The following is a 26,277-nucleotide window of genomic DNA, read 5'->3' as shown; positions in this document are numbered from 1 at the left end:
AAATATTTTAAAATGTTAAATTACCTGGAAATTGTCCACTAATGCTCACACTCAGAATATAGATCTGTTTTCATTCAACATCCAATTTCAGACTCTAAATGAAAATATTGGTCATTGAATCAGTGAATGGCAGGAACAGAAATGGCACATGCTTACTTAATGGAATTTCTCTTTCAACCATGTAGCAGGTGTGTGCTGGTTGTTTATTTACAAAAACAACAGTTTTTAGAAGTGAAGGACATTAAATGGAATTTTGCAATTAGAGGTGTTGGAAGATCTTACATTCAGTATGGGAGGGATATCTGTCATTTTTATATACTAAGGTGACCAACTTTTTTACAATGAGGAGGAGGACACAAATAAATTGAAGAAAAAAAAAGTCTAATGCATGCGTGTGTGCCGTGTCGTGTTTCAGTAAGAAGTAAACTAAGCCACTTGCATGCGGCGAACTCTTGTGCGTAGCGCACTCTCTCAAAACACTTCTCCTGTGCGGAGCACATGCGTCTCATAATTGCGTCTCATTTAGCAAGAGAAGAATGACTGTAGTAAGCAAAGTAGATGGTTTCAATATTTCTTTTCAGTGCCTCAGAATTCTGCAATCCATCTGAAATACCCTGTAGTAAATATTGCTGAAGAGAATTGGCAATTTGTGGACATGACATGTGTTATGTCCCGAGCCTTGCAAACGGGCTCGGGGCGTTTGCAGGCAGTCCCGGGCAGGTGCAAGCTGCCCAGGACCAGACAGGCTGTCGCAAGCGCCTGTGCGCATGCGCGGGTGCTGGCACGGGAAAAGTAACACATTGACCCGGGAATTGCCTATATAAGAGGCTGGGAGCTTTTGGGCGTTGCTGAAGCCTTCACCTGTAAGCTGAACACAGAATAAAAGAAAACCTGAGAACTACAACTGCTTCTCGCGTCTGCTTTTCGCCAAGGACTCAACACTGGCGACGAAGGTGGGATGCCTTACATCGCCTGGAAAGGAAGAGGTGTAAGCTTACCCAAGTGAGTCCTGAGCGGCGGAACGGCATTGACTCGGCAGCTACCCGCCAATCCAGTGCGCATTCGGGGGTAGGCTGGCTGATAGACCCGTCTCCTGAAAATGGCAAAAGTCGGAAGGCTTTCGGAATTCGACGTCTCACATCCAGAGTGGTGGGAGTCCTACGTAGCCAGGGTGGAAAATTACCTCAAGGTAAACCAAGTGAGGGAAGATAGCTTGAAAGCTGCCACCCTGCTTTGTGTCTGCGGTCAAGATGCCTTCGAAATCGCAGAGAACCTTGCAGCACCTGTCCCATTAGAGTCTGTCAGCTATGCAGATCTAAAGAAGCTATTGAAGGAGCACTTCCAGCCCAAAATGTCCATCATCGCATGGCGCCACACCTTCGAGCAGAGGGATCAACGATTCGGAGAGTCGGCCAAGGAATACATCGCCGCATTGAGGAAGGCTGCCAAGCACTGCGAGTTCAAGGACCTCGAAGAATGACTGAGGGACCGATTCATGTGCGGTTTAAAGCATCGAGATCTACAACAGAGGCTTTTCGCCAAAGAAGACTTGTCCTTCCAAGATGCCTTAAGAGAGGTCACCGCAGAAGAAGCAGCAGGCGGCGCCGTCAAAAACAGGAACAGTCCAGATGTTGCATCCGTGCACCAAGAGGACGTCCAAGGGAACTCCGAGGAGGATCCGGACGAGGATGTCGACCGTCTCCACCCCATGAAGGAAGGGAATCAGAAAGGAAGCTCTGCAGTTCCCCTTAAGTGCATCGGCTGTGGAGGTTGCCACAGGAGAACCGACTGCAAGTTCCGCTCCGCTATCTGCCGGGCGTGCGGGAAACAAGGACATATTGCAGCTGTGTGTCTGGGCCGATGAAAGGTACAACCTCAGGAAGAACCGCGGCTGAAAGGTACCAGGGTCCCCAGCCAGAATAGGGTAGGTTTTTGCGCTTCGCGAAGAAGCATCTTCAGGACAGGCACACACAAGCCCATCAAGAAAAAGCTGTCACTCAAGGTGAAGCTACAAGGGGTTCCATTAACTATGGACCTAGACACGGGGTCTGCCCTTTCAATCATATCCTTACATACATTTAGGAAGATTTGTTCCGGCAGTGGAACTCAGGCTAAATTAAGGCCTTCTGACATTGTGTTAACAGACTTTCAAAATTTGAGAGTGTGTGTTAAGGGGGAGGCCACCCTTAACGTACAGTATAAGAATTTTGAAGGTCCACTAGACATATTAGTAGTAGGGGGTGAACGAACGAGTCTCATAGGACTCGATTGGTTTGAAGCCTTGGGGATACACGTCACGGGGCTCAACAGCTTACAAACACTCGACCTACAGGAAGTCTGCAAAGAATTTGCAGATGTCTTCAGCCCCCACTGGGCACATTCAAGGGACCTCCTGTGTCCTTAAAACTAGACCCCACTGTCACACCCATTAGAATTAAAGCAAGAAGGGTCCCTTTTGCTTTAAAGAGTAAAATTGACACTGAGTTAGACCAACTGATCCAACAGGGAATCCTAGAACCTGTTGATTCCAGCCCTTGGGAGACCCCCATTGTCACGCCTCTAAAGGCAAATGGGGACATTCGCATTTGTGCTGACTACAAATGCACTCTTAATAAGGCATTGCAGCAACATGCCTATCCTGTTCCTGTGGTCAGTCATATTCTGGCCTCCCTCAAGGGGGGCGCGTTTTTGCAAAGCTTGACCTAGCTCAAGCATATCAACAGCTGCCTGTTGATGATGATGCTGCTATAGCTCAGACTATTGTGACCCACAGAGGGGCCTTCAAGGTAAAAAGGCTACCGTTTGGAGTGAATGTCGCTCCTGGGATTTTCCAAAGCGTAATGGAAAACACACTATGGGGCATACCGGGGGTTTGCCCCTACTTTGATGATGTCTTAATTGCAGGAGACTCCACACACATTCTAGCTGAAAGGCTAAGGGCTGTTCTGTTAAGATTCAGGAAAACAGGCCTCAAGCTCAAAAAAGACAAATGCAAAATTGGGGTGCCTTCTACTGAATTTCTGGGTTTCAAAATTGATGCTGCTGGGATTCACCCTGCTGAATCCAAACTAACTGCCATTTTAGAAGCACCTAGGCCAAAGTCTAAGGCCGAACTTCAGGCCTTTCTGGGCCTCCTGAATTTCTACAATTCCTTTCTTCCACATAAAGCTAGTGTAGCTGAACCTCTTCACAGGCTATTAGACAAACAAGCAGTGTGGCAATGGTCACAAACACATGAGGCTAGTTTCAATGAGGTCAAGGCCTTACTCACTTCTAACAGTGTACTTGCACACTTCAATGAGTCCCTTCCTGTGTGCATCACTTGTGATGCTTCCCCTTACGGGGTAGGAGCCATCCTGAGCCACCTCAGGTCTGATGGAACTCAGGTTCCTGTTGCATATTACTCCAGAACACTGTCTTCTGCTGAGCGCAACTACGCTCAGATAGACAGGGAGGCTCTGGCTGTTGTTGCTGGAATTAAAAAATTCCATGATTTCTTATATGGCAGGCAATTCACGGTCTTCACTGACCATAAGCCTCTGCTGGGACTGTTTACCACACGTAAACAAACTCCCCAAATCATTTCCCCTAGAATGCTTAGGTGGTCTATTTTTCTGTCTGCATATGATTTTTCCTTGCTCCACAAGCCTGGGAAAGAAATGGGCCATGCTGATGGCCTCAGTAGATTGCCCCTGCCAGTAGTAGAAGCTGACCCTGCGCCAGCTGTCAACATTCTATCCATCCAAGCCTTGCCCGAGTCCCCTCTGAATGCCAGGGATGTTGCCGCTGAAACAGGCACAGATCACACACGTTCACGTGTCCTTTCTTGGGTTTTGTCTGGATGGCCTGAGCACTGCCCTAGTCCTGAGTTTCAGAGTTTCTGGTCCAAAAGGAACGAGTTGTCCACTTCTCAGGGTTGTCTGCTTGGGGGAAACAGAGTTGTCATTCCCACCTCAATGAGGACTAGGATCTTAGAGTCCCTCCACGAGGGTCATCCTGGCATTGTTTGCATGAAGGCCCTTGCGCGCAGCCACTTGTGGTGGCCTGGTTTAGATAAGGACATTGAAGCTAAGGTGCATGCATGCCACCTGTGCCAGCGTTCTCGCCCAGAGATGCCCCAAGCTCCTGTGCATAGATGGGAGGAAACACAGTCCCCATGTCTAGGGTGCACATTGATTACGCTGGGCCCTTTCAGGGCCAGTTCTTCTTGGTCCTCGTTGACAGTCATTCAAAATGGCTTGAGATTGTACCTGTCTCATCCACCACCACTGCAAAGACTATTCAGGTACTGAGGGGGATTTTTGCTGCACATGGGCTCCCAGATGTCATCGTGTCTGACAACGGCCCGCAATTTACTTCCTCCGAATTCCAAGCTTTCTTACAGGCTAACATGATTCGTCATGCCACGTCTGCACCCTTCCACCCGTCCACCAACGGTATGGCTGAACGCATGGTCCGCATCACAAAGGACGCCTTGAAAAAACTCACCTATGGGGACTGGCATCACAGGTTGGCTGACTTTCTCCTTTCTTACCGCACCACACCGTCCACTTCTACAGGGAGAAACCCAGCTGAACTTCCCTGGGGGTGCAAACTTACTACGAAGCTTGACCCGTTGCATCCGGACAGACTGCCTTCATCTACCTCACATCCTAGGGCACCTAGACAACTACTTGTGGGTGCCCCGGTTTGGACTCGCAATTACGGGCCTGGTAATACATGGGTCCCCGCTTCTATTTCCAGGGTCACAGGTCCTCTATCCTACGAGGTAGCCCTGGACAACGGTCGTGTCCTGCGTCGGCACATCGACCAACTCTGCCCTAGGCGGGATCTTTCAGATGAGACTCCTGGGTCTTTTCCAGGGGGGGAGGGGGACCCTTTAGAGCAAAGGGAGGGGCACGAGCTGCTGCCCACCTCCAACGATGGAGCCACAAACGGCCCATTCCAGGATTCCGCGAGTGCCCCAAACAGGAATTCTAAGAGCCTATCCAACTACCAGGCATTCACGCCTACTCCAACCAGGGAGTCACCCTGGGGGTACAATCACTATTCACCTGCACAGCACAGTACTCCAGTCAGGGAGGATACCCGGGAGCATCCCAATAAATCATACCCCGCAAGAGAGCTGGCACATAATCCCCAGAGTTGGCCTGACCTTACCCCAAGTCCTACAGGGGGTCAAACATACAGGGAGGTGGTCGAGGAACCAAGTCCCGACCACAACACCTCTAGCCCAAATCAGGGAGTAACTGAGTTTTGGGAAGGTACAGAAACCCACATGAGCCCAGACACAGAACGGGGTTTAGGGAATGGACAGCCTCCTGACAGGTCTTGGACGGACCTAGGAGGTTCTACAGAGACGCCCAGCAGTGGCTATCACTTCAAGAGGCCCGAGGGCCTACAGCTAGGCAGGTCAACCAGGTCACAAAGTGACAGAAGCCCTGGCCTGACGAGCCCGGTGGGCGAGCAAGCAGGCCAGGCATTGGGGCACAGTCCTTGGAAGGCACCAAGGCATGATAAGGAGAACAGGCTCTTGTCACCCCTCAGTCAGGGAACACCTGTCAGAAACCCAGAGCTGAGAAGGTCACAGAGAGCAAGGAAATCTCCTAAATACTTAGAGGATTACATAACATTGCTGGCCAAACAAAAGCCAGTAAACAGTAGGAGCACTGGGGAGTAGAACACTGCATCAAGAACTAATTGTATGTTGGTAGTAGTCTTAGCCCGGGGGAAAGGGGTGTTATGTCCCGAGCCTTGCAAACGGGCTCGGGGCGTTTGCAGGCAGTCCCGGGCAGGTGCAAGCTGCCCAGGACCAGACAGGCTGTCGCCAGCGCCTGTGCGCATGCGCGGGTGCTGGCACGGGAAAAGTAACACATTGACCCGGGAATTGCCTATATAAGAGGCTGGGAGCTTTTGGGCGTTGCTGAAGCCTTCACCTGTAAGCTGAACACAGAATAAAAGAAAACCTGAGAACTACAACTGCTTCTCGCGTCTGCTTTTCGCCAAGGACTCAACAACATGTAACTATATATTAGACACAAAATTATAGTGAATTGCTTTAGGAATGGAAGGTAGCAGAATAATACAGCAAGCTATCTGGATTTCACATAGAATCGCATGCATGTTAATTAAGCTTTTTCCAAGGGTATCTTCTAATGAACTGAATATTTAGCCATGGTGGCTCAATGGTTAGAATGCAGTAGTTTAATATTTGTATTGGCAATAAGCTGGTCTAAAATCTTAATTACCCTTAGTTCACAAATACCTAAATGAATGAATGCATTTTCAAATAAGCATTATTTTAAAATGTAAATCTATGTTGACAATAAGGGTCAAAATTGTAATTCTATCCAAACAGTCCTAAGCCTTTGACATGACAACAAAGGAGTCATGTAATAAGTTTCTAATTATGTATACATGTATTTTTGAAGTTGGTTGCTTGAAGCTGACTCTTGAGAAACTATGCTGAAAAATGTACATCTGTATTTATTTTGAGGGTTCGCTTACACAGTCTTCTCAAATTTTAGTCTTCTAATCTTTCCTCCTACACCACTAGTACTAGCAAACATCTTCCTTTGATATGAAAAAACCCTTTTAAGTAAAGTTAAAACAATGAAGCATACATGCCTATAAGGACAGAGATTTAGGTTACAATCCTATAGATATGATTTTTAAGCAAGCCAAATTAGCCATTTTAAAGTGAGCCAAACCAACCATTCAGTGTTCATTTTATTTTAAATGAGTATAGTCACTCTTGTTCTTAAAGCTTTCCATTTTCAGCCAAGTTGCAATATACTGTAAGTGCAGGATTGTTACTTGTATGAGGAGAAAAGAGGCAATGTGATTTCAGCCTATATTAACTTTTTTCTTCTAGATATAAACTGTCAAGACAGCATGGAATAGTGGTCAGCTGTAAGATTGTGATTAGAGAGAAAAATGTTCAAGTTGTCATACAATCATAAAAGCTGGGAGCCAGTGGGCTAGTAACAGGATTATCACAAGGCTCAAAGGAGATGGGAAGGGAAGATCCACTTTGAATTTCTTAAAGGAAAGGCAGAATACTGTATAACTGCAGCAAATATACAGCATGACTAATCTTTTTTAGATATATTAATTTTTCTTTTTTTCCAATTGTATTTTGCAATTGAAAAGCAACATTTAGTCTCTCAACTCTTAAGAGAAAATTAATCAAGTTTATGTTTTCATCTTTTATGCTGAAATCCTAGTTTTTTTAATTGCAGTCATGTATGTGTTCCCACACACACACATTTAAAGAAGCATAGATATTTTCCATACTTGATTGCTAATTTCTTATCTTGAATGAGCTTACAAATAAAAGTTGCTTTAGTACAATCATGAATGATTCAGAAAGTTTTCTAGAATTATGAATAGGAATGGCAATACGTGTAGAAATTATTCTCCATTTTTAAACAAAATGGCTAGCAGTTTAAATATCTACTAAATTTACATTTTTAATCTCCGGGCACAGTATAAAATTGAATTAGCTTTACACAATCAGATTAGCTTCCATCAGAAGCTAGTCCTTCCTTATTAATTCTGAATAATCAGCTTAAATTTTAAAGCCAACCACCATTGTGTACGTCTTATTTTAAATGCCGTAAGGATGTCAACAGTTATTGTGCAAGAAAAAGAAGCTCAGTTAATTATTTTTACATCAAGAATGGGAATTAGGCAGCAAAATGCTGTCAGCTCAAATACCTTATTTAATAATCAAAATGTCTCAGTCTGGAAGCTAGTTTATACAGGCATGAGATTTTTTATCATGAAAAAATTCAGGCTCTGATTCTACATTAAATTTTTACTCTGCTTCCCTTTATGGTTAAGCAAAGTTTGTGTGGAACATTACTTAATAAATGAAATTAACAACTTCTGGGAAACAATATTGGAACAAGCCATGTCCTTCATGTTCTGCTTATGGATTCCAATATACAAGAGATTGGCCACCCTGGGAAAGGGATGCTGGATTTGATGGGCTCTTGGCCTGATGAAATATAGTTTTACTTATACTTTTGTTGCATAATTGATAATGTTTTCTGATGTTATAAGGTAGGAAAAGAGAGATTGCTCTTTGACTTCAGTGTGCAAGCACCATTACTTAATCTCATTCCTTTAGATGTATTGGAGATGCCACTTCTAGAATTTGCAGAATGGTCAAGTTGGCTAGAGAAATTTAGGAGATAAAGCTCCAACACATCTAGACATTGCCAAATTACAGACTGGAATGCTGTAGCTTAATAATATGGGCACTAATGTTGAATTCTGCTTACTGAAGAGCCTATGACTGAATTTATGGAAGAATCTCATTTGAATAGCCTCACCCTGTTCAAACTTGATGAAAAGGATCTGACAGAAAGCATATTTGGTCTACTCCAAAGACCAACAGTAACCAATACCATATTTTATTATATTTCAGTCTGTTTTAGGGATGTATGTGTATGATCTATATGTATCATAAAGTGAATACACTAGCACTGAGTATATACAGATAGTCAACTTACAACCATTCATTTAGTAACTGTTCAAAGTTGTAACAGCATTTTAAAAAAGTGTCTTATGACAGGTTTTCATAAAATCATTGCAGCATTCCCATGATTATACAATCAAAATTTGGATATTTGGTAACTGGCATGTATTTATGACATGGGTTGCAGTACCAATAAAGGAGATTATTTGTAGCTCAGGGTTGAAATGAGGGGTCCTTGGTGCTCTCTGAGCTTGTTGCTTTCTTGCAGACATTTCATTAAACTAACTAGGTAACAGCATCAGCACTAGTAAGGAGTGCAGTTTGCTGTCAGTTCATATTCTGGTGGCTTGTCCTTCAGTGTTGATGGGAGTGGTCTTAGAAATTCTTTGTTTAGGCTGCTTATTGTTGGATCTTTGGCAGTTTCTTGATTGGGGTATTGTTTACTTGATTGTTGGTCTGATGTTATTCTTGGAGTTAAATCTATGCTGATCTGGGTGCTGATTGCTGATGGAGAGGTGCTTGGATCCATACTGTTCCTTTTTATAATTTATGTATGAATATGCTGAGGTATAAGAACATATTCCCTTTTTTAACACTGGGATACCATATGGTTAAAAAAAATCGAGGCACACTGCTTGGAATTGTTCAGAATTGGCCATGGTGTATTTCTGCCAGTTTGAAAAAGGGATTGTATGATAAGTGTAATATAAATATAATGTTCTTAATTCCTATATTGATTGGAAAAATCTTTGGAAGCTTCTATTTATCTTTTCTTGATCTTCAAAAGATCTTTTGTAAGACTTTAGATTCTGGTAAAGTATGTGTCTCAGTTTCATAATTCATCCCTTGTATTCAAAGCCAGAAATGTCATTATCAGTTTTCTATAGACTTACAGGACATAATGATATATGATTATATCATACAGTATATCTGTCCACCAGATTATTCCTTTATGTTGTAAATTGAAGGAAGAATCATCTGGCTTTTCATTTCTATTCTGTGTCTGTTATATACATAAAAGGGTTAAAGTTGGAACCACCAAAGACCACTCCCCACAGGACTCTCCCTGCAAATTAGGCATGGGGCTCCAGTAGTCTGGAAATTTTATGTCTTTTGATATACATAATGAAAATTCATGCCTTTCATGTCACTCTTTATCTTTGTTCTGGCCTTGCTTTTTATCCCATTATTGCTAGTTAACTATTTGATGTTAGCTGATGTTAGTAAATAAGCTCTGGAAAGAGTCCAGAGAAGACCAAGAAGGATGATTAGGGGGCTGGAAACTAAAACATATAAAGAACAACTGCAGGAATTGGGTATGTAAAGTCTAATAAACAGAAGGATTAGTGGTTCTTTGATAGCCACTAATAGTGTTCCAATATTTGAGGGGCTGCCACAAAGAAGAGGAGGTCAATTTATTTTCTAAAGCACCAGGATGCAAGACAAGAAGCAATGGATGGAAACTAACCTAAAACTAAGGAGAAATTTCCTGACAGTAAGAACAATCTACCAGTGGAATGACTTGCCTTCAAAATTATAGACGCTCCATTACTGGAGGCTTTTAAGAAGAGACTGGTCAGCCATTTGTTTAAAATGATATATGGTCTCCTGATAGAGCAAGGGGTTGGACTAGAAGATCTCCAAGGTCCCTTCCAGCTCTGCTATTCTGTTAAACTATACTTTTGTTAGGTAAATTGAATGGTGTATTTTTGCTGTATCTGGTTAAAAAGGATTGTTGCTAAATGTGTAAACTAATATAGAAATAATTTTCAAACGCTGGCATACCTGGCTCCTTCTTACTCATGGTAAGTTCCCTGAAAAGCAATATGTCTGAATATCATTTATATTATTCTGCAATCAAAGCATGATCACATCTGAATGTGTCTTTTTATACTAATCTAATATAACCCCTACAGGACAGAGTGCATTTTTACACACAACTATATAAAATTACAGAGAAAAGAGGGAAAATATACAAATAATATAGCATATCAAACAGACACAGTGTCATTTTTATTTAACAAATAGAAAGTACAAAGTACTTAAATTTAGGTTGAAAATAAGTTAACACATGCTGACATCACTTTTAACATAAATAATGAAATGTATGGTCTTGCTGAGTAATGAAAGTTTATATACTTACTGATCAGCAATTAGAGGTTTGTTTATATTGATAGAATTAATTTAAAATGGCCTCAGGAAGCAAGCAAAGCAAATCTTATTTAAACAATAACCAAGTGAAATATATTTGATCATTCTAAAAATAGCAACTATGACAATTTATAGAAGCAATTGCCATGAAATGGTATTTTTACTTCTGTAAATTGTTTTCAAATGTTGCTACTGTATTACATCAGTGCTTCAGACTGCAATAAAAATGAATATGATTGACTTGCCTTGTTAATTTTTGGCACTGCTTCAGAACTGTGACTATCAACAAAAAGCCTTAAGTATTTTTCTTGGTACAAAATATCTTCAGGCAAACACCTGCATGCTATCATTTGCTTTTGGTTCAGTGAAATGCTTCCAAGTGCAGCTTTATTTCAGTAAAAATATCTTGGAAGAAAACAATAGGGAAAAAAATTCATTCATTGTTGCTAAAATGCAGTATGTTTATTCCAAAATGGAAAGAAAATATAAGAATTTGTCAAGCCTGTATTTTTGTGTCCATTTTCTCCTATTTGAACATCTTAAACTGCCCTATTTTAAAACTTGAGAAACAGATTTCTTCTACTACATTCTGGACCTTTTTATAATCTTAGAGCAGTGGTTCTCAACCTGTGGGTCGGGACCCCATTTGGGGTCGAACGACCATTTCACGGGGGTCGCCAAACAAGGCTGTCCGCCATTTTTCCCCCTTTTCTTTGGCCATGCCCCTGGCACCCAGTGATGTATAAGTGGTTGTGGGTCACCACAACATGGGGAACTGTATTATGGGGTCGCAGCATTAGAAAGGTTGAGAACCACTGTCTTAGAGCAAGAGTTAATATTGTAATTTAATTTACATTTACTGCAGAAGAAATTGGAAACTTCTATTTCTTTTCCTTCCTTTCTTTCTTCCTTCCTTCCTTCCTTCCTTCCTTGCTTTATTCTCTATTAGTGTTTATTTTTATATTCTTTATAAAAGATTTAATAAAATGTATATATAAAAATGACAAACATTGCAAAAGTATAAGAAAGTCCAGAACCCTCTAATCCACTACATTAACATTTTTCTTCTTCTTTTTATTACAGAATGGCAAATAAAAATCGTTCTCCATCCTTTCCCAAAAGAACCCTACTGGAAATTATTCACCTCAAAGCAGAACTTTGGATTAAAATTGGGACCATGTTCAGGGTTCACATTGATGGATGGAGCTTCAAGAAAAGGTCTAATAAGAACTCTTGTTTCATCAGTGGTCTATCATCTTTGTCTTTCTGTTCTATCACACACATTTTCATCATACTCCTTGCCCATCCAAGAGTCAGCAGAAAATCATGTTGCCCTAAAGCTAGCTGTTACAAGTTTTAACATGTACAACAAAAGAAATAACAGTTTACGATTTACAGTTCCCTTAACTGAAATTCTAATCTTGCATATGAAAAACTTTCCTCCAATTATCATACACAATGCTGCTCTTATTCCACACATTGTATTTTTTCTTTTGATTCTACCATCAATTGACTGAACTTTTTAATCTTTGAAAATATCAGTTGATTGTTTGTTAAACTTAATAATCACCAAGATACTGAAAAAGTTAGATTTTTAAAAAAATCTCTTGGTTGCCATCTAATGAATCTGGATTTGTGCATTAAATATCTGGTCAGAAGATATCTGCTGCTTAAGAGCTGGAGTTTCAGAAAGAGGTTTAACTGTGAGATTTGGTATGGGAATAATAAACTATCCTAAGAATGTAACATTAGGAGTCAAGTCTTCCCTGATTGCAGCAGCCACAAGCAATTCTGTGCAGACAAAAGAGAGAACCGCAAGAGCTAAGTTCAATTATGCTTTCAATTGCATATACCAGGGGTAGGCAACCCAAAACACTCAAAGAGCCACTTGGACCCGTTTCCCACCAAAAACAAAACACCGGGAGCCGCAAAACCCTTTTGATATCTAAAATGAAGATAACACTGCATATATCCTTTTTTACCTTTATTATAGATGTGTATGTGTGTGTGTGTGTGTGTGTGTGTGTGTGTGTGTGTGTGTATGTATATATATATATATATATATATATATATATATATATATATATATACACATACATACATACACACACACACACACACACACACACATTAAAAATAAAAGTAAAACTATGACTGTTGGAAATATCCATACTATTAAAACAATGATCACCAGGAGAATGCTTTAAGAGAATAAAATTACATACACACAAAGGTAAAAAAAGGATATATGCAGTGTTATCTTCATTTTAGATGTCAAAAGGGTCTCTCTCTCTCTCTGTCTCTCTCTCCCTCCCTCTCTATCTGCCCTTGGTCTGCCACTCCTCTTCCCCCACTCTCTTTCTTTCTCTCTCTCTTTCCTCTCTCTCTCTCTCTCTCCCTCCCTCTCTCTCTTTCTCTCTCTCTCTTTCCCCCCCCCTCCTATCTGCTGCTCACCTGGCAAGCTTCAAGCTGTTCTCCAACAAACTCAGGGGTAGGCAACCTCGTCTCTTTTATGACTCATGGAGTTCAACTCCCAGAATTCCTGAGTCAGCCTAGCTGGGCTATCTCTCTCCTGCCCTTCCTGCTTCCTGCTTCCTGCAGAGACGCACAAAGGGAGGAGTTCTGCCCAGTAAGCTTTTCAGCTCCTCGGAGAACACTGTGAGTGCACTCTCTTTTACACACACACACACACACACACACACACACACACACACAAAGAGAGAGAGAAGCGCAATTGCCTCTCTGTGTCTCTGTCTCTCTCTGCAAAGGCAGAGGAGGCTGGGAGCCACAGGGGAAGGCTCAAAGAGCCGCATGCGGCTCCGGAGCCGCAGGTTGCCGACCTGTGGCATATACTAAGAAACCAAAAGTGTACCAATTTAGCTCCCTCAGGAATTGTAAGTTCAGCAATAATACTGAAAGCATATATATTTCCTAAAAGAGTAATTCACTGGACTTATACCCATAAGGTACAATACATCTTTGAATAAGGAGGGGTTTTTCCCCCCAAGACTGGATTTACATTGTTTGTTGAGTGTGTAGTGGCCTTCTTTTGTAATATAATAGGTAATTTTGGCTAGGCATACATAACATTTTCCCTTCTGTAAACCACCCAGAGTAATCTGGGGGAAGAGTAAGCTTTTAAGTAAAACAGAACAAAATAGAATAGAGTTGGTGTGACATATGAATTGAAGTGGCCCAATATGGACAGTTATGAATGCTTCCAATATCATTCTATTCCATTCTCACTGTTCCCAACCAAAAAGTCACTGTGTGTTCCCTCCTTAGAGATTTCCTGCTGTTAAAAAAAAGAAAAAGATCAAATAAGAAATTAAAGGAGGACCACCTGCTCAAAATAATGTTGCCTGTATTTCTATAAAATGCTGAAAGGGAATTGCACAATAAAAAGTATTTTATTTAAAACATTTGTATAACTGCCAATCTTAACTTCAGCTCTAGGCAGTTTACATCTTGAAGTATCATCCGTGGAAGCACTTTCTGAATAGGAAATGCATAATCCCATGCAGATATTAGCAGAAGATCTCAAGTTGTTGCTTCTGGTGTCGCATCTAGGGTTTACACCCTTCCCATTATACAGCCAAATCTTTTGAATATGAACGAAGATAGAACAAATCAGAAGCAAACACTTCAAATTGCTTTTTACTTAGACATACTACATTCAATATATCCAGTGCTTTTTTTCTTAAAAAAAAAAAAAAAGTGCCGGAACTCACACACATCATACAACCCACCTTGCCTACCCTACAAGGTTCCATCCCAGAAAGATGCCAGAACTCTGTTCTGGGTGTTCTATGAGAAAAAAAGCCCTGAATATATCCAGCTTGTTAAAAAGCATCAAGTGTTCCTTGTAAGGAGCCAGATCAAAAAGTGATTATTCTTCTGAACATTAACACAAAATTTCTGGTCATTTTTTTAAGGGTTAGGCATTCACCAGAAATGCAATGTATAGTATACCCATAATATTGATAAAGCCAAATACAATTGTAATTCTGAGAGGTTTTCTAGGCTTGTCAGGAGAAACTTTGGGGTAAGGATTTTTATCTCACCATATATCTTTATTCTTCACAGTTTATGTTTGATTGATAAATGCATGCAGCTTTAAAGATACTTTTGAAACATAATGAGAAGGTGATCCTTGGCACAACTCAACAAAGATGGAAGAAGGGGGTTTGGGAATAAATATTCCAGTAAACTGCAGGTTGATTGCATGATCTAATTAGTTTCTTTATGCTTATCTACAAATAAGATTTTCTTTGGGGTCTCTACGAACAGTAGAAAAAAGCTGCATTTGCAAGCTCATGCGGGTTAGGCAAGAGTAAAGTTTACATGATTGCACTTTTGAGCAACAGAAGGAAAATGGTTGACAAATTTAGGAAGACAATTTCATTCATGACTGTGTTTCAGCAGGGTCACATTCATGGCTGATTGCATTTCTCAATAAACATCCTAAACAAATGCTGAAGTCCCTGTTTTGATCAGAAAGCCTTGACCTTTTCAGGAAGAAAATGTATGTATGTTTTTCATGTATGTATGTAGCATTATATGGATGCATCTGTAAAAGATTAATATCACCAATAAAATAAATATGAGACACTGAAATCTTCAAGCATAATAGGGTCAAGGCAAAATCCTATAGGCAGCTATTTGTTAAGGATTTTAGTCACCCTCAAGCAGTTGTTGCTTTTGGGGAAAAATTCTCACCACATAATGTCCTGGTCTTTTACTTCATACAAGAAAATGTAATATAATAATGGATTTTCAATATGAGCAGATCTATTACTCTTCCTAAATATTTAGATGAGAATACAATGCTATTCTTTTTATTTAATCTGAAACTACTATGAGGACACAAGGGAAAGTAATACATGAATTGTTAATTATGGAAGGTTTCTTCATTCTACATTTATTCAAAAGTACCTTACTTTCTATCATTCAGCAGCTGTTTTTGGGAGGCCATGGGTCAACTCTGCCATTTCTGTACCTGAACAATATGGAAGCTAGAATTTTTCATTCTTGATTAGTAATTATAGCATGTTCTCCTCTAACTGCCTTTATTGGTGATGAGTTAAAGCTAGATAGAGGGGGAAAAAACAATAATTTCTAACTATAGCTAGTCCACTAACCTCCACATAGAGCCTTTTTGGGAGGGAGAAAAAATCCCTCTGCTAATGTCCTTTATCTCCACTATTGTGTTATCTATCAAATTATGTTTCTAGAAACTCATATTTTTTCCAGTTCCTATCTCCATAGTATAAATTGTCAAAAGATAACTTTCAAATGATATGTGTTTAGGAAAAGCAAGTTTCAGAAGATGCGTAATATATGTATCACTCAGCTATGTGATTTTAGATTACATTTATCAATATTCCTTACACATACATGTCCACCACAAAATACTGTGCCTTTGAATAGCTTTAAAGGGAAATAATATTATGTAAAGGAGAAATGGTGTAGAAGGAGTGATAGCTAAACAGAACTTCCAGATTCAGGAGTTGCTACTAAAAGAGTTGGAGAAGTACCAATACAAATGAAAATAATAACCTTCTACTTGCCATTCCTAGTAACTTGAATAAATAGGCATAGTACACAAAAATTCTGGAAGCAATATAGAGGCATCATTATTTCTTTTATGAATCTATTTAATCCTACTTTAAAACTGTCCAGGTTGCTGGCTACTGTTACCTCTTCTAGATACTTATTTAATAAAATGAGTGTATTTCTAAAACTGCAGTATTGTGAATTGGCATAAATCATGGTAACCCTCTCTGTTTGCAAATAGCAGTTCTGGTAGCAACTCAGAATCCATCTGTCTTCTCCACCTCCACAACTTCCAAAATCTTTGAGAAATCTGCAAGCTTTCTTCAAATTACTTCCACCCCCTCTGAACCTTTTACTGTCATATACATTCTTAAGAGGATTCTTCAGCTCAGCTGTCACTAGTTAACAGAGAGTCAGTCAGACAGCTGCACCTCTAAATTTGCCAGTAATTCCTTGCTTTTAAAAAATCAATAATTTCAACTAAAGCATTCTGAAATACTGAAACAAATGATGCAATGGAGCCTACTCATAAAACTAGAAAGAGACAATTTCTACTGATTTCTCAGCCATGGGTATATTGTGTCAAATGTCGCTAAGAGACAACTACTCCTATATGATACAGACATATAGTTTTGTACTCAAAATCACCTGCTTGTCGACAGTCCTTCATTTTTCCATTCTTCTCAGCACTCAGTGGCTTTGATTAAGACTAACAGATCTTTTTTCCAGCCGCTAAACCAAAGATGAAGAAAGAAGTACCATTTGAAAACATAAATGAGAGGCTCATTATATAATTAGAAATTGCATTAAAACAGAGTGGTTGAGAAACCACATTGAAAAGCAAAAGTATAAGAGGAGGAAAATTAACTATGATATTAAAATTGTGGTACAATGTAATATGTCTGTTATTTATCATGAATAACACTGGCAGGATTCATGAAGAGTATTTGGATCATTATGGTGCACAGGAATAACATGTCCCTGTCATTTCACTCCATGTGAAAATAATCTCTACTCCATAACAAAGTTGTTGTGTGTACTGGGAGAGAAAGCTTGTACTACTAGCAATAACATCAAGGATCTGTTTTAGACTTCCTGACAAATATCTGTCCTGTGCCTTCCTATTCCTGAAGAGTTTGTAGGAAATATTATTGGATCCTAGAAGGTGGGGTGATGAAAAAGATAAAGAAAAAGAGAAGTTTTTTTAATAGTGGTATTGTCAATCATCCCAGTCAGTCATCTAGCAAAGAAAGACTTCTGGTCATTTGTTTTTGCCAAGAGTATACTTTACTGAAGCTTAAGGGATTACAGAAGCAATGTAAGCTAAATCTGAAGTTTTCCTGCACAAACAATACAAAATAAATTTTCCTCTTCCCCCCCCCCACCTCCCACCATCCTCCCATTATCTGTAACTGTCCAATTAGGTGCTTGTATGTTGTTTAGGAAACAGGCTTTCAGTTTCAGCTCTGCATATTGATGGTTGACCTTGGCTGGCTGAAGCTTCTCACAATGCAGCCAGCTCAGCTGGGCTTTTATCCCCCCACCCTTCCTCCTCCTTACATTCCAATTTTTCCCTCCTCCCCCTTGATAATGTCAGGCTGTCAGCTCATGAAGCTTAGATAGGAAAGATGTAGCCATGACAGGTATTAAACAAAAAAGATGAATAAATATCAAAGGCAAAAACTTGGAATTTAATGCATGTCCTTTCTAATTTATCTCTATTCTTCTAGAGAATAAATAAAGTTTACAATACCACTATTCCCTCTAGACTCTGACTCCAATCTGTTAATTCTAGAATTCATTTTTCCAACTTTCATTCCAGCTTACTCTTTCCTTTCCTTGGATACCTATTTGTTTGTTTGTGTGTATCCCACCTTAGTGATTTTCCATAGTCAAAAGTAGAAGAGGAAGTCTGGGAAGAGTAGGCACACGTAAGACTAGCCTGAAAGAATTCTTAAAAATTGCTATTCTACAATTTTGGCAAACACTTTGATCTATTGAATTTGCATTGAATATGGACTCCATAGCACAGTTAGACTATTTCTAAACCAAAGAATCCTCAATAGTTCATCTTTGTCAATATGTACAAGGTAATATTTAATGAAGATCAGATTATGTTAGCAACTCTTAGAAAAATGATTAAATGGGATGTAACAATTACTTTCTTATACTGATCAATATCTGGTTTTAAAATACATAAATGTTATATTTTGAAATTATCCAAGTTATCTTTTCCTGGATGTTGCCAAGGGTTGGCATTATTTTATTTTCTTCATTTGAATGTAAGTACCTGGGCACTTATGTCTATCAGTTGCTATGATTATTTGCAGTGAATGTTGCCTCTAATGTTACCCTTTAAACTAATTATTACAAATACTGTTTTTTCAGGAAATCTGAAGGACACAAATATATGTCAAATATAATGTTTTAAAAAAATGAATGAAGAAATCAGTAACATTGTTTCTATTACAGAGATGTTCACAATCACCAGGCAATTATTAATGACTAAAAAGACAGATAGTGAATGCCAGGGCTCCACTAGGAATGGAAAATAAGAATGTGAATTGGTACAGGGAGCCATGGAGTAGTTTTTAAGGGAACCTGGAAATAGCATTAGGAAGAGTCTGACTCTTCCTGACTCAATGGGTTATAAGGGGAAGAGAAGATGAAACATAAGCAGACTTGAGAGATTCTATTATTATAGCCAATAAAATATAGGTGAATAAGACATTTCATGGCTTAATCTACTGTTAACAGTGATTTAGTCCTGCAGGCTATCAATATGAATTTGGCTATGATAAGCATTGTTCTAAAGTTCTTGTCTGAACTCAGCTGACTACCATGGAAATAGCCAGAGAAAAGTGTTCAGAGTCTTATGAGAATCTCTATAGAAATCACAATATAGCACCCAGACAGAAAGGGCAGGATTTTTCTGTAAAGAAGATTTTTTTGAATCTATCCTTGAGAACTAAAGGAGGTAAAATGTCAAATTGCATTAGTATAAAATCCCTCTCATCTTTTAAGACTATTCCTTGAGAACAAAATGCTATTCAAAACACTTTTTGAATAAATTCTTCTTTGGGGGGAAATACTAACAGTGTTTTGGGCTTCTTCTTTTTCCTTTTCTCTTCTTTTCTTTTTTTCTTTTGTTCTTCTTAACTGTGTATTGTGCACCTTATCAGTCCTGTATCTAATATCTGTATTTCTGTGTTTTGTTTTTTGATAATACATCTTACTTTTTGTAGATAGTAATACCAGTTTTGAGAATTAGAGCTCAGAATGATAGCAGCAGAGAGGAAGGGCTCAATGGTACTACACTTGTGACACTTGCTCTATTCTGATCCTTGTTAATATTTAAAAGAAGAAAATGCAGGGGCAGATTTAATATCACACCTGTTTTGCTTTAACCAATCTTGCATTTCATTCTAAGTGTACTGCACGGAATATCAAACGCTAGATGAGTGTTATGGAAGCATAGGATGGCTACATAGGGAGCGATATCAAGAAACTGTTCTTCTAATTATATCAATTCTCTAATTTATTTGGCTTACTATTTTTCCCTTGCCTTTCTTTACTTTGCAATGTTGCTAATCCTGAAACCGAATAGTGTGATAGGTATAGCATGTGTGTAGATATACTAGTCTTAGCTATAAATTCAACTTCAGTTTCATGAAAAACATATTTGATTCCTTCTTTTTTCTATAAAAATCCTCAAATATACTCTACTCAAAGTTTTGACAGAAAAAATTGGGAAGAAAGTCTTTAAAAAAAACCTCTTGTGTATTGTATAACACTGGAAAATATATAGAATGGGGAGTTTTAATTGTTGTTTTTGCTTTCTAAACTATTTCCCTGCAGATATCTTCATTAGGCAAAGACAATCTTCAAGGAAATAATGGGTTTCCTAAACTTTACTGAACAAAATTATACACTGGAACAAAATGATACAGAATCATTTAAAAAAGGAACTTCCAAGATTCTAGTTTCTATTACCCTTTCTGTTCTAGCAGTGATGACAACAGTTATCAACTCTCTAGTGATGACTGCAATAATTGCGACACGGAAACTCCACCACCCTGCAAACTACTTAATATGCTCTTTGGCAGTCACTGATTTCCTTGTGGCCATCCTCGTCATGCCCTTCAGCATTGTCTACATTGTCAAAGAAACCTGGATCATGGGTCAGGTGATGTGTGATATTTGGCTTAGTGTCGACATCACCTGCTGTACCTGTTCCATCCTTCACCTTTCAGCCATTGCTTTAGATCGCTACAGAGCAATCACTGATGCTGTGGAATATGCCAGGAAGCGAACGCCTAAACATGCTGGCTTTATGATTGCTATTGTCTGGATTATTTCCATCTTCATTTCAATGCCACCATTGTTTTGGAGACATCAAGCAGCCAGCAAAGATGACGAGTGCATCATTAAGCATGACCACATTGCTTTCACTATATATTCTACATTTGGAGCATTTTATATCCCACTGACATTAATTCTGATTCTTTACTACAAAATATACAAAGCAGCCAAGACTTTTCATAGAAGGAGTATGAGTCGGGTTCTTAAAGAGGAAGCAAATGGGCAAGACCTCTTGGAAGCAAATGAGAAAAGCTGCCGGCTATCTTCAACTACATCACGTACAAAAGATAAAAGGTCTAACACTTCGGGAGATTTGGACAGAATTCAGTTTTCACTGAGAAGCCCTGATTCAGAATCTAAGAATGAAAAAGGGTGGAAAAGGCAACGCATTTCTACTACAAGAGAGCGGAAAGCAGCGACTACCCTTGGTTTGATTTTGGGTGCTTTTGTGATTTGTTGGCTGCCTTTCTTTGTAAAAGAGGTGGTCGTTAATACCTGTGAAAGATGTCAAATTTCAGAAGAAATGTCTAATTTTCTGACATGGTTGGGATATATCAATTCTCTTGTTAACCCACTGATTTACACAATCTTTAATGAAGATTTTAAGAAAGCATTCCAGAAACTTATTCAGTGTAGGAGCTCTCTCTGAAAAAAAAAAAAGAGTGATTTAGTCATTGGTTGATTTAAATCTGATTTTTTGGGGGGAGAAAAGACTAGATCTACCCTTGATGAAACTTTGTCTATTGCACTTGAGAATTTATCAAATCAAAGGGTAAAATGAAGTTCAAAAAGTTTTATCAGAATTGTATATTACATGTGCATTCATAGCCCTGATTTTATGCCATAATTTAGCAGTATTTGAAACAAATATATAATGTACAACTTAGCCTCAAGTCTTTCCAGAAAGCTTCCCAGAAATTTAAATCAAGCTGGATTGATTAAGTTGTGGTGCCAGAAATTGGATGAGAATCTACACATATACGACAAATTCAGTTCAACAATTATTTGTGTAGTAGCTCTAATTGTTTACATATTTAACTTATTACAATGTGCACTCTGTTTAAGAAAGGAGCCAATTATTAAGTATCTGTTTTGTATCATCAATATATCATAATGAATGTTCTTTATGTGTTAAAGTGTATATTGGGAAGAAAAGAAACTATAAAAGTTTATACAAATAAGTAAAAGTGGTTATAATTATTAGACACACAGAAAATTGTACGAATATTTGTGAGAATGGGTCATTCAACCCTTCAGTGAGTACAAGAGCACACAACTGGAAATGCAAGGAACACATAAGGGGTCATGGTAATCAGTTCTCTAGGATCTTAAAATCAAGAAGATACAGCAAGAATGATTGCTGTAATATTTAAAAATCCTATAGGATAAATTTATTTTCTTTTATTTTTTAAAGCTGGAACAACTTAAATTATAACATATGTAATAAATATGGGAAATAATAGTAGGGTTATTTAAAAAAAAGTAAGAGTTTGGCAATAGCACTTCCTTGTGTGGTGGCATGGGATAGACAAAAGGTCACTCTCCTTAAGGAAGTGTATTCTTTAAATATATTCCTCAGCCTAGTCTAGCTCAGAGGGAGATTATGGAACACAACTTGTTCACATTAAAATTTCACTGTCTCCAAAAGCCATGGCCCATAGCCCTTTTATCACAAGGCTTCAGCCAGTAATATCACCAGGGACAAGTCATGCAGAGCTTATCTGCTTTACCAAGGGCACTTTTCATCTCTTCACAAATGGTGCAATGTTGTTTCCTGGGGCTTTGGTAGGCTTTCAGCTCTTATTAAAGTATATATATCAATATTGTCTATTCCTATTACCAGATTTTCTTTAAGTTGGGCATATGACATGGTACCAAATGGAGTGTGTGTGTATGTGTGTGTGTGTGTGCGCGCACGAGAGACAGAGAGAGTGCGCATGTATATGTAAGAATATCCGGTCAGTATATGCCAAAGCAAGAAAAATAATAAAAGCAATAAATATATATTTTTGAATGTTGGGAATATTGTTTTAGCTAAGACAGTCATGTTGCTTTAGCTTTGTTTTTAATTTATGTATTGAAAATATTAGAAGCTGTTCACAGTCTTTCTGGAGTTAGGTGGCCTTAATAAATAAATCAATAAAGTCAGAACTGCAGAATCATGAGGGAAAATTAAACAGGTTACAATGAAATGATGGCCTAGTTAAAAAAAATCAAAACATGGACAAAATAATAATAATAGTTCATCAAATAAAATACATTAAGAATGTTAAATCAATAATTATATGGTAATTGAAAAGTTGAAGCTGTTTTTTCAAAATATCAGACATTTTTGAGGAAGATATCTGCCTAAATACTTTAACTGAAATCTTATTGCAGCATTCTTGGAATTTCATGTAGCTTTGTCTAAATCACATATTTAAAAGACTACAAGAACATTTGTGAGGTAGTCATCTGATCTGGCTCATGAGGCACATTCGACGTTATAGAACAGTGGTGGTGAACCTATGGCACGGATACCAGAGGCAGCATTCGGAGTCTTCTCTGTGGGCACACATGCCGTTGCCCTAGCCTCACCTCCCCCCGTGACCCCCTCCTCTCCAGCAGCCCCCCTGAAGGAGAGTCGCCCCTGAATGTGGCCCACGCAGAGCAGCGCAGCCAAGGACATGGCAGCCAGGCAGCGTACACAAGACTCTGCCCTCACACTCCATTGTGCACAGTTGATGCTGCAGGCGCGGGCAGAGGGCATGACCGCCATAGCGCTGCTGGGCTGCCTGGGCGATCTGCAGCAGGCCCTGGAGGTGGTGAATGGCCCTGTGGGCAGATGGGGTGGGGGATGGGGGGCAAGGATGGGGGGGCGAGGATGGGGGTGGGGGTAGAGTGGGGGCGGGGCCAGTTTTTGGGCACTCGTCTCTGAAAGGTTTGCCATCACTGTTACAGAATCTGTTTAAGCACACTGAAAGGAAGCCTATGAAAATTACCCTAGTGAGTAAGCAAGTAAGTATTCCTTTCACTAGTAAAAAGCACATGAACTAGTGATCACGATTCCCTGCCCCATAGTAACTTTCTTCTCAAGGTGAATTGTTTATTTGCTTTATATATATTATTATTATTGTCATTGATTTGCTATTAATAGAATCTGAAATTTTGGTTCAGTCACTCAGCATTATTGCTCTCACCTTCCTTTAAAGACTAAAATGGGATGAGTGTTAAAAAGCAACAATTATCTCAGATGCATCCAGGAGAAAAGGGATATTTGGAAGGAAAGACAACATTTGGAACTGAATTATTCATCGCTTCCCTAATCAACAAACCAACAAAGTTAGCCCATTTTTGTTTTTCCAAATAGTTAGATGCAGAAAAATGGCAACTACAGGTAATTCTTGACTTAGTACCACTTTAAAAAGTGTTAGGAAATTGTTACTGTATTGAGAAAAACGGTATTAAAATGTCCTACTGTAGCATCTGTTTGTGGCAAACATTTAACAAGAGTCTTTTGCAAATTGCAAAGCAATTCTACTGTCCTATTTTAAGGATGTTTGCATATTACTTCTAGCAACTTTATTATCCTTAATTTCTATTTTTATAAGTAAACTTGATGAGGCTGCATTTTTGAGAACTATTGTGTTTAGAAAGTCTATCTAGTTTATCTTAAACATTGTTAAACTTTGCTTCTTTCCTAAACTTAATGCATATTCAGCTAGAACTAAATACTCCGGACTAGTTTGATCTTTATCTTTCCCCTTCTTTACTTGCTTCTATATACAGCTGTATTTGCTATAGCCCTTTGATACTTCATGCCTGGACTAAAACCACCAAACTCACTGCAATCTGGTTTTCAGTTTTCTTTCCTTTCAGAATTTACAGTTGGGCCACAGTTTTTGTTTAGGAATATGACATATCCTCAGCTATGAATCTGTAAAAATGTATTCTGTTATTTTAATGCCATATCTAACATCACCTGATATTTGAAACTGCTGAAGAAGTGCCCCCCAAATATATGTCTGACTGTCTAGAGGTAGCTAGCTAGCTATATAGCTACATAGCTAGCCAGCCACCCAGTCACCCAGCCGTCAGCTTTTCCCTAAATATCCCCATTGGAATTTGGAGTAATAATTATAGTTTGAGACAGTATCATTGAATTTTCCAAAAAGAAAAAAAAAATCTTTTGAATTTCACACAGACTAAGTTTTAGCACACATAACTAGATAGAGACAGGAGAGACAGTAACATAACTAAAATTAAGAGCAACTGTTATGATCATTTGTTTACCTATTCATTTTGTTGCAAAATATAGTTATAAACTACAGTGTTACCTCAGTACTCATCATTAATGAGTACCAAACAAATTTTTCCCATAAGGAATAATGTTGTGAATCACAAGGCAGCTGACATCAACAGGTTCTAGCTTGTGGACTGAGTACCAAACAAATGATGAATACTGGGACAAAATTTGCATGTCAAAATGTGTTGAGTACCAGATTTGATGAGTTTCAAAGCAGTTGAGTATCAAGGTACCACTGTATTTTCAAAACATTTTAACTGAAGACACTGCAAATTCATTAACATTCATAAATATGTTAAATGTGTAGTTGACTCAAAACATTTTGCTAGAAGTTAGTAACTCTTTTTCCAGTACCATAGCTATAATGTTTAAATCAGTTAAGAAAGAAGGGAAGTTGGGTGGAACTTCGTTTTCCTACTTCAAATCCTGCCGTAAATTTGCTTTTTCAAGGGAGAATAGTACACCAAAGAACTGTAGAATTAGATGTAAATGGAAGTATTTCTTATATTGCATCATTACCCTTAAATTAAATTTGTCTAAAGTACGAGTTTTTCAAATCCTAATCACTGAGCCAATAATTGATTAATTTGGCCCATTTTCATAATAGTTATGAAATACAAAAAAACAATACATTGTAATCATTTTAAAAACCCAAGCAAGCAGAACAAAAATAAAGGAAAAAAAGAAATTACTGCTGAGAATGAAGTGATTGAAATTATAACCAATATGCAGTGGCTCAGGTTCATAAAAATGGATATATTTGTAGATAATAATTAAAAAATGAAAGACGAGGTTCTATAATACAATGAGTCCTATTGCAATGTATTGAAAAGTTTGGTATGTAAGTTTTTTATTTAATACAATTCATATTCTAAAACTTCTTTTGCAGTTATCTTATTTCTCATGAGATCTTATTTTTCTAGGAACTTTCTGTGGCATAAATGTCAACATGACCATCTGCACAGAAAATAAGGAAGGAGTGTGAGCTTTGAATCTAGTGATAAATACAACCTTCCTAATCTGATAAGCAGACTTCAACTACCAGTAAATTTGAAGGGCCATGGAAATATTTAGGCTTATTCTATTCATTACATTCAGAAAGGAAAACAGAGAGATCCTTTGAGGTTTAGAACATATGATATGTCCTTCATTTCTCTGTTGAATCTATATGGCTGCTAAGAGATATTAGATATTAATATCTAATATTAATTAGATATTAATTAGATATTAATTAATTTAGAAATTCAAAGATAGGAAAATGCCCATAATAGGGCTGAAATAAATATAATTTCCCATCCAAAGTGCGGAATTCCCAATTTGAACTGAATTAATATAATAGGAAAATCCTGTTATAGTTTTCAGTGCTTTTTGATTATCACTATGTTTGATCAACACAGGAACTTTTTTAAAAACGCTCCTATTGGAGAAGAAAAATATC

General features: G+C 38.5%; 1 protein-coding gene across 2 annotated transcripts in view; it reads left to right on the top strand.

The window, feature by feature from the left end:
- Positions 1–21,956, top strand: part of HTR1F (5-hydroxytryptamine receptor 1F) — a 95,064-nt gene extending 73,108 nt beyond the window's left edge. For both annotated transcript variants that reach the window (XM_039333804.1, XM_039333803.1), the window contains exons 2-3: positions 11,720–11,854; positions 20,051–21,956. In XM_039333804.1, the coding sequence (XP_039189738.1) occupies positions 20,088–21,203 (1,116 nt within the window). In that variant the 5' untranslated portion in view covers positions 11,720–11,854; positions 20,051–20,087 and the 3' untranslated portion in view covers positions 21,204–21,956. The remainder of the gene's footprint in view (positions 1–11,719; positions 11,855–20,050) is intronic.
- Positions 21,957–26,277: the final 4,321 nt, after the last annotated feature.

Source organism: Crotalus tigris, unplaced genomic scaffold (assembly GCF_016545835.1).
Source record: "Crotalus tigris isolate CLP2741 ecotype Arizona unplaced genomic scaffold, ASM1654583v1 scf7180000024508.2633422, whole genome shotgun sequence".
Lineage (NCBI taxonomy): Eukaryota > Metazoa > Chordata > Lepidosauria > Squamata > Viperidae > Crotalus > Crotalus tigris.
This window is presented reverse-complemented; position numbering and strand designations above follow the sequence as displayed.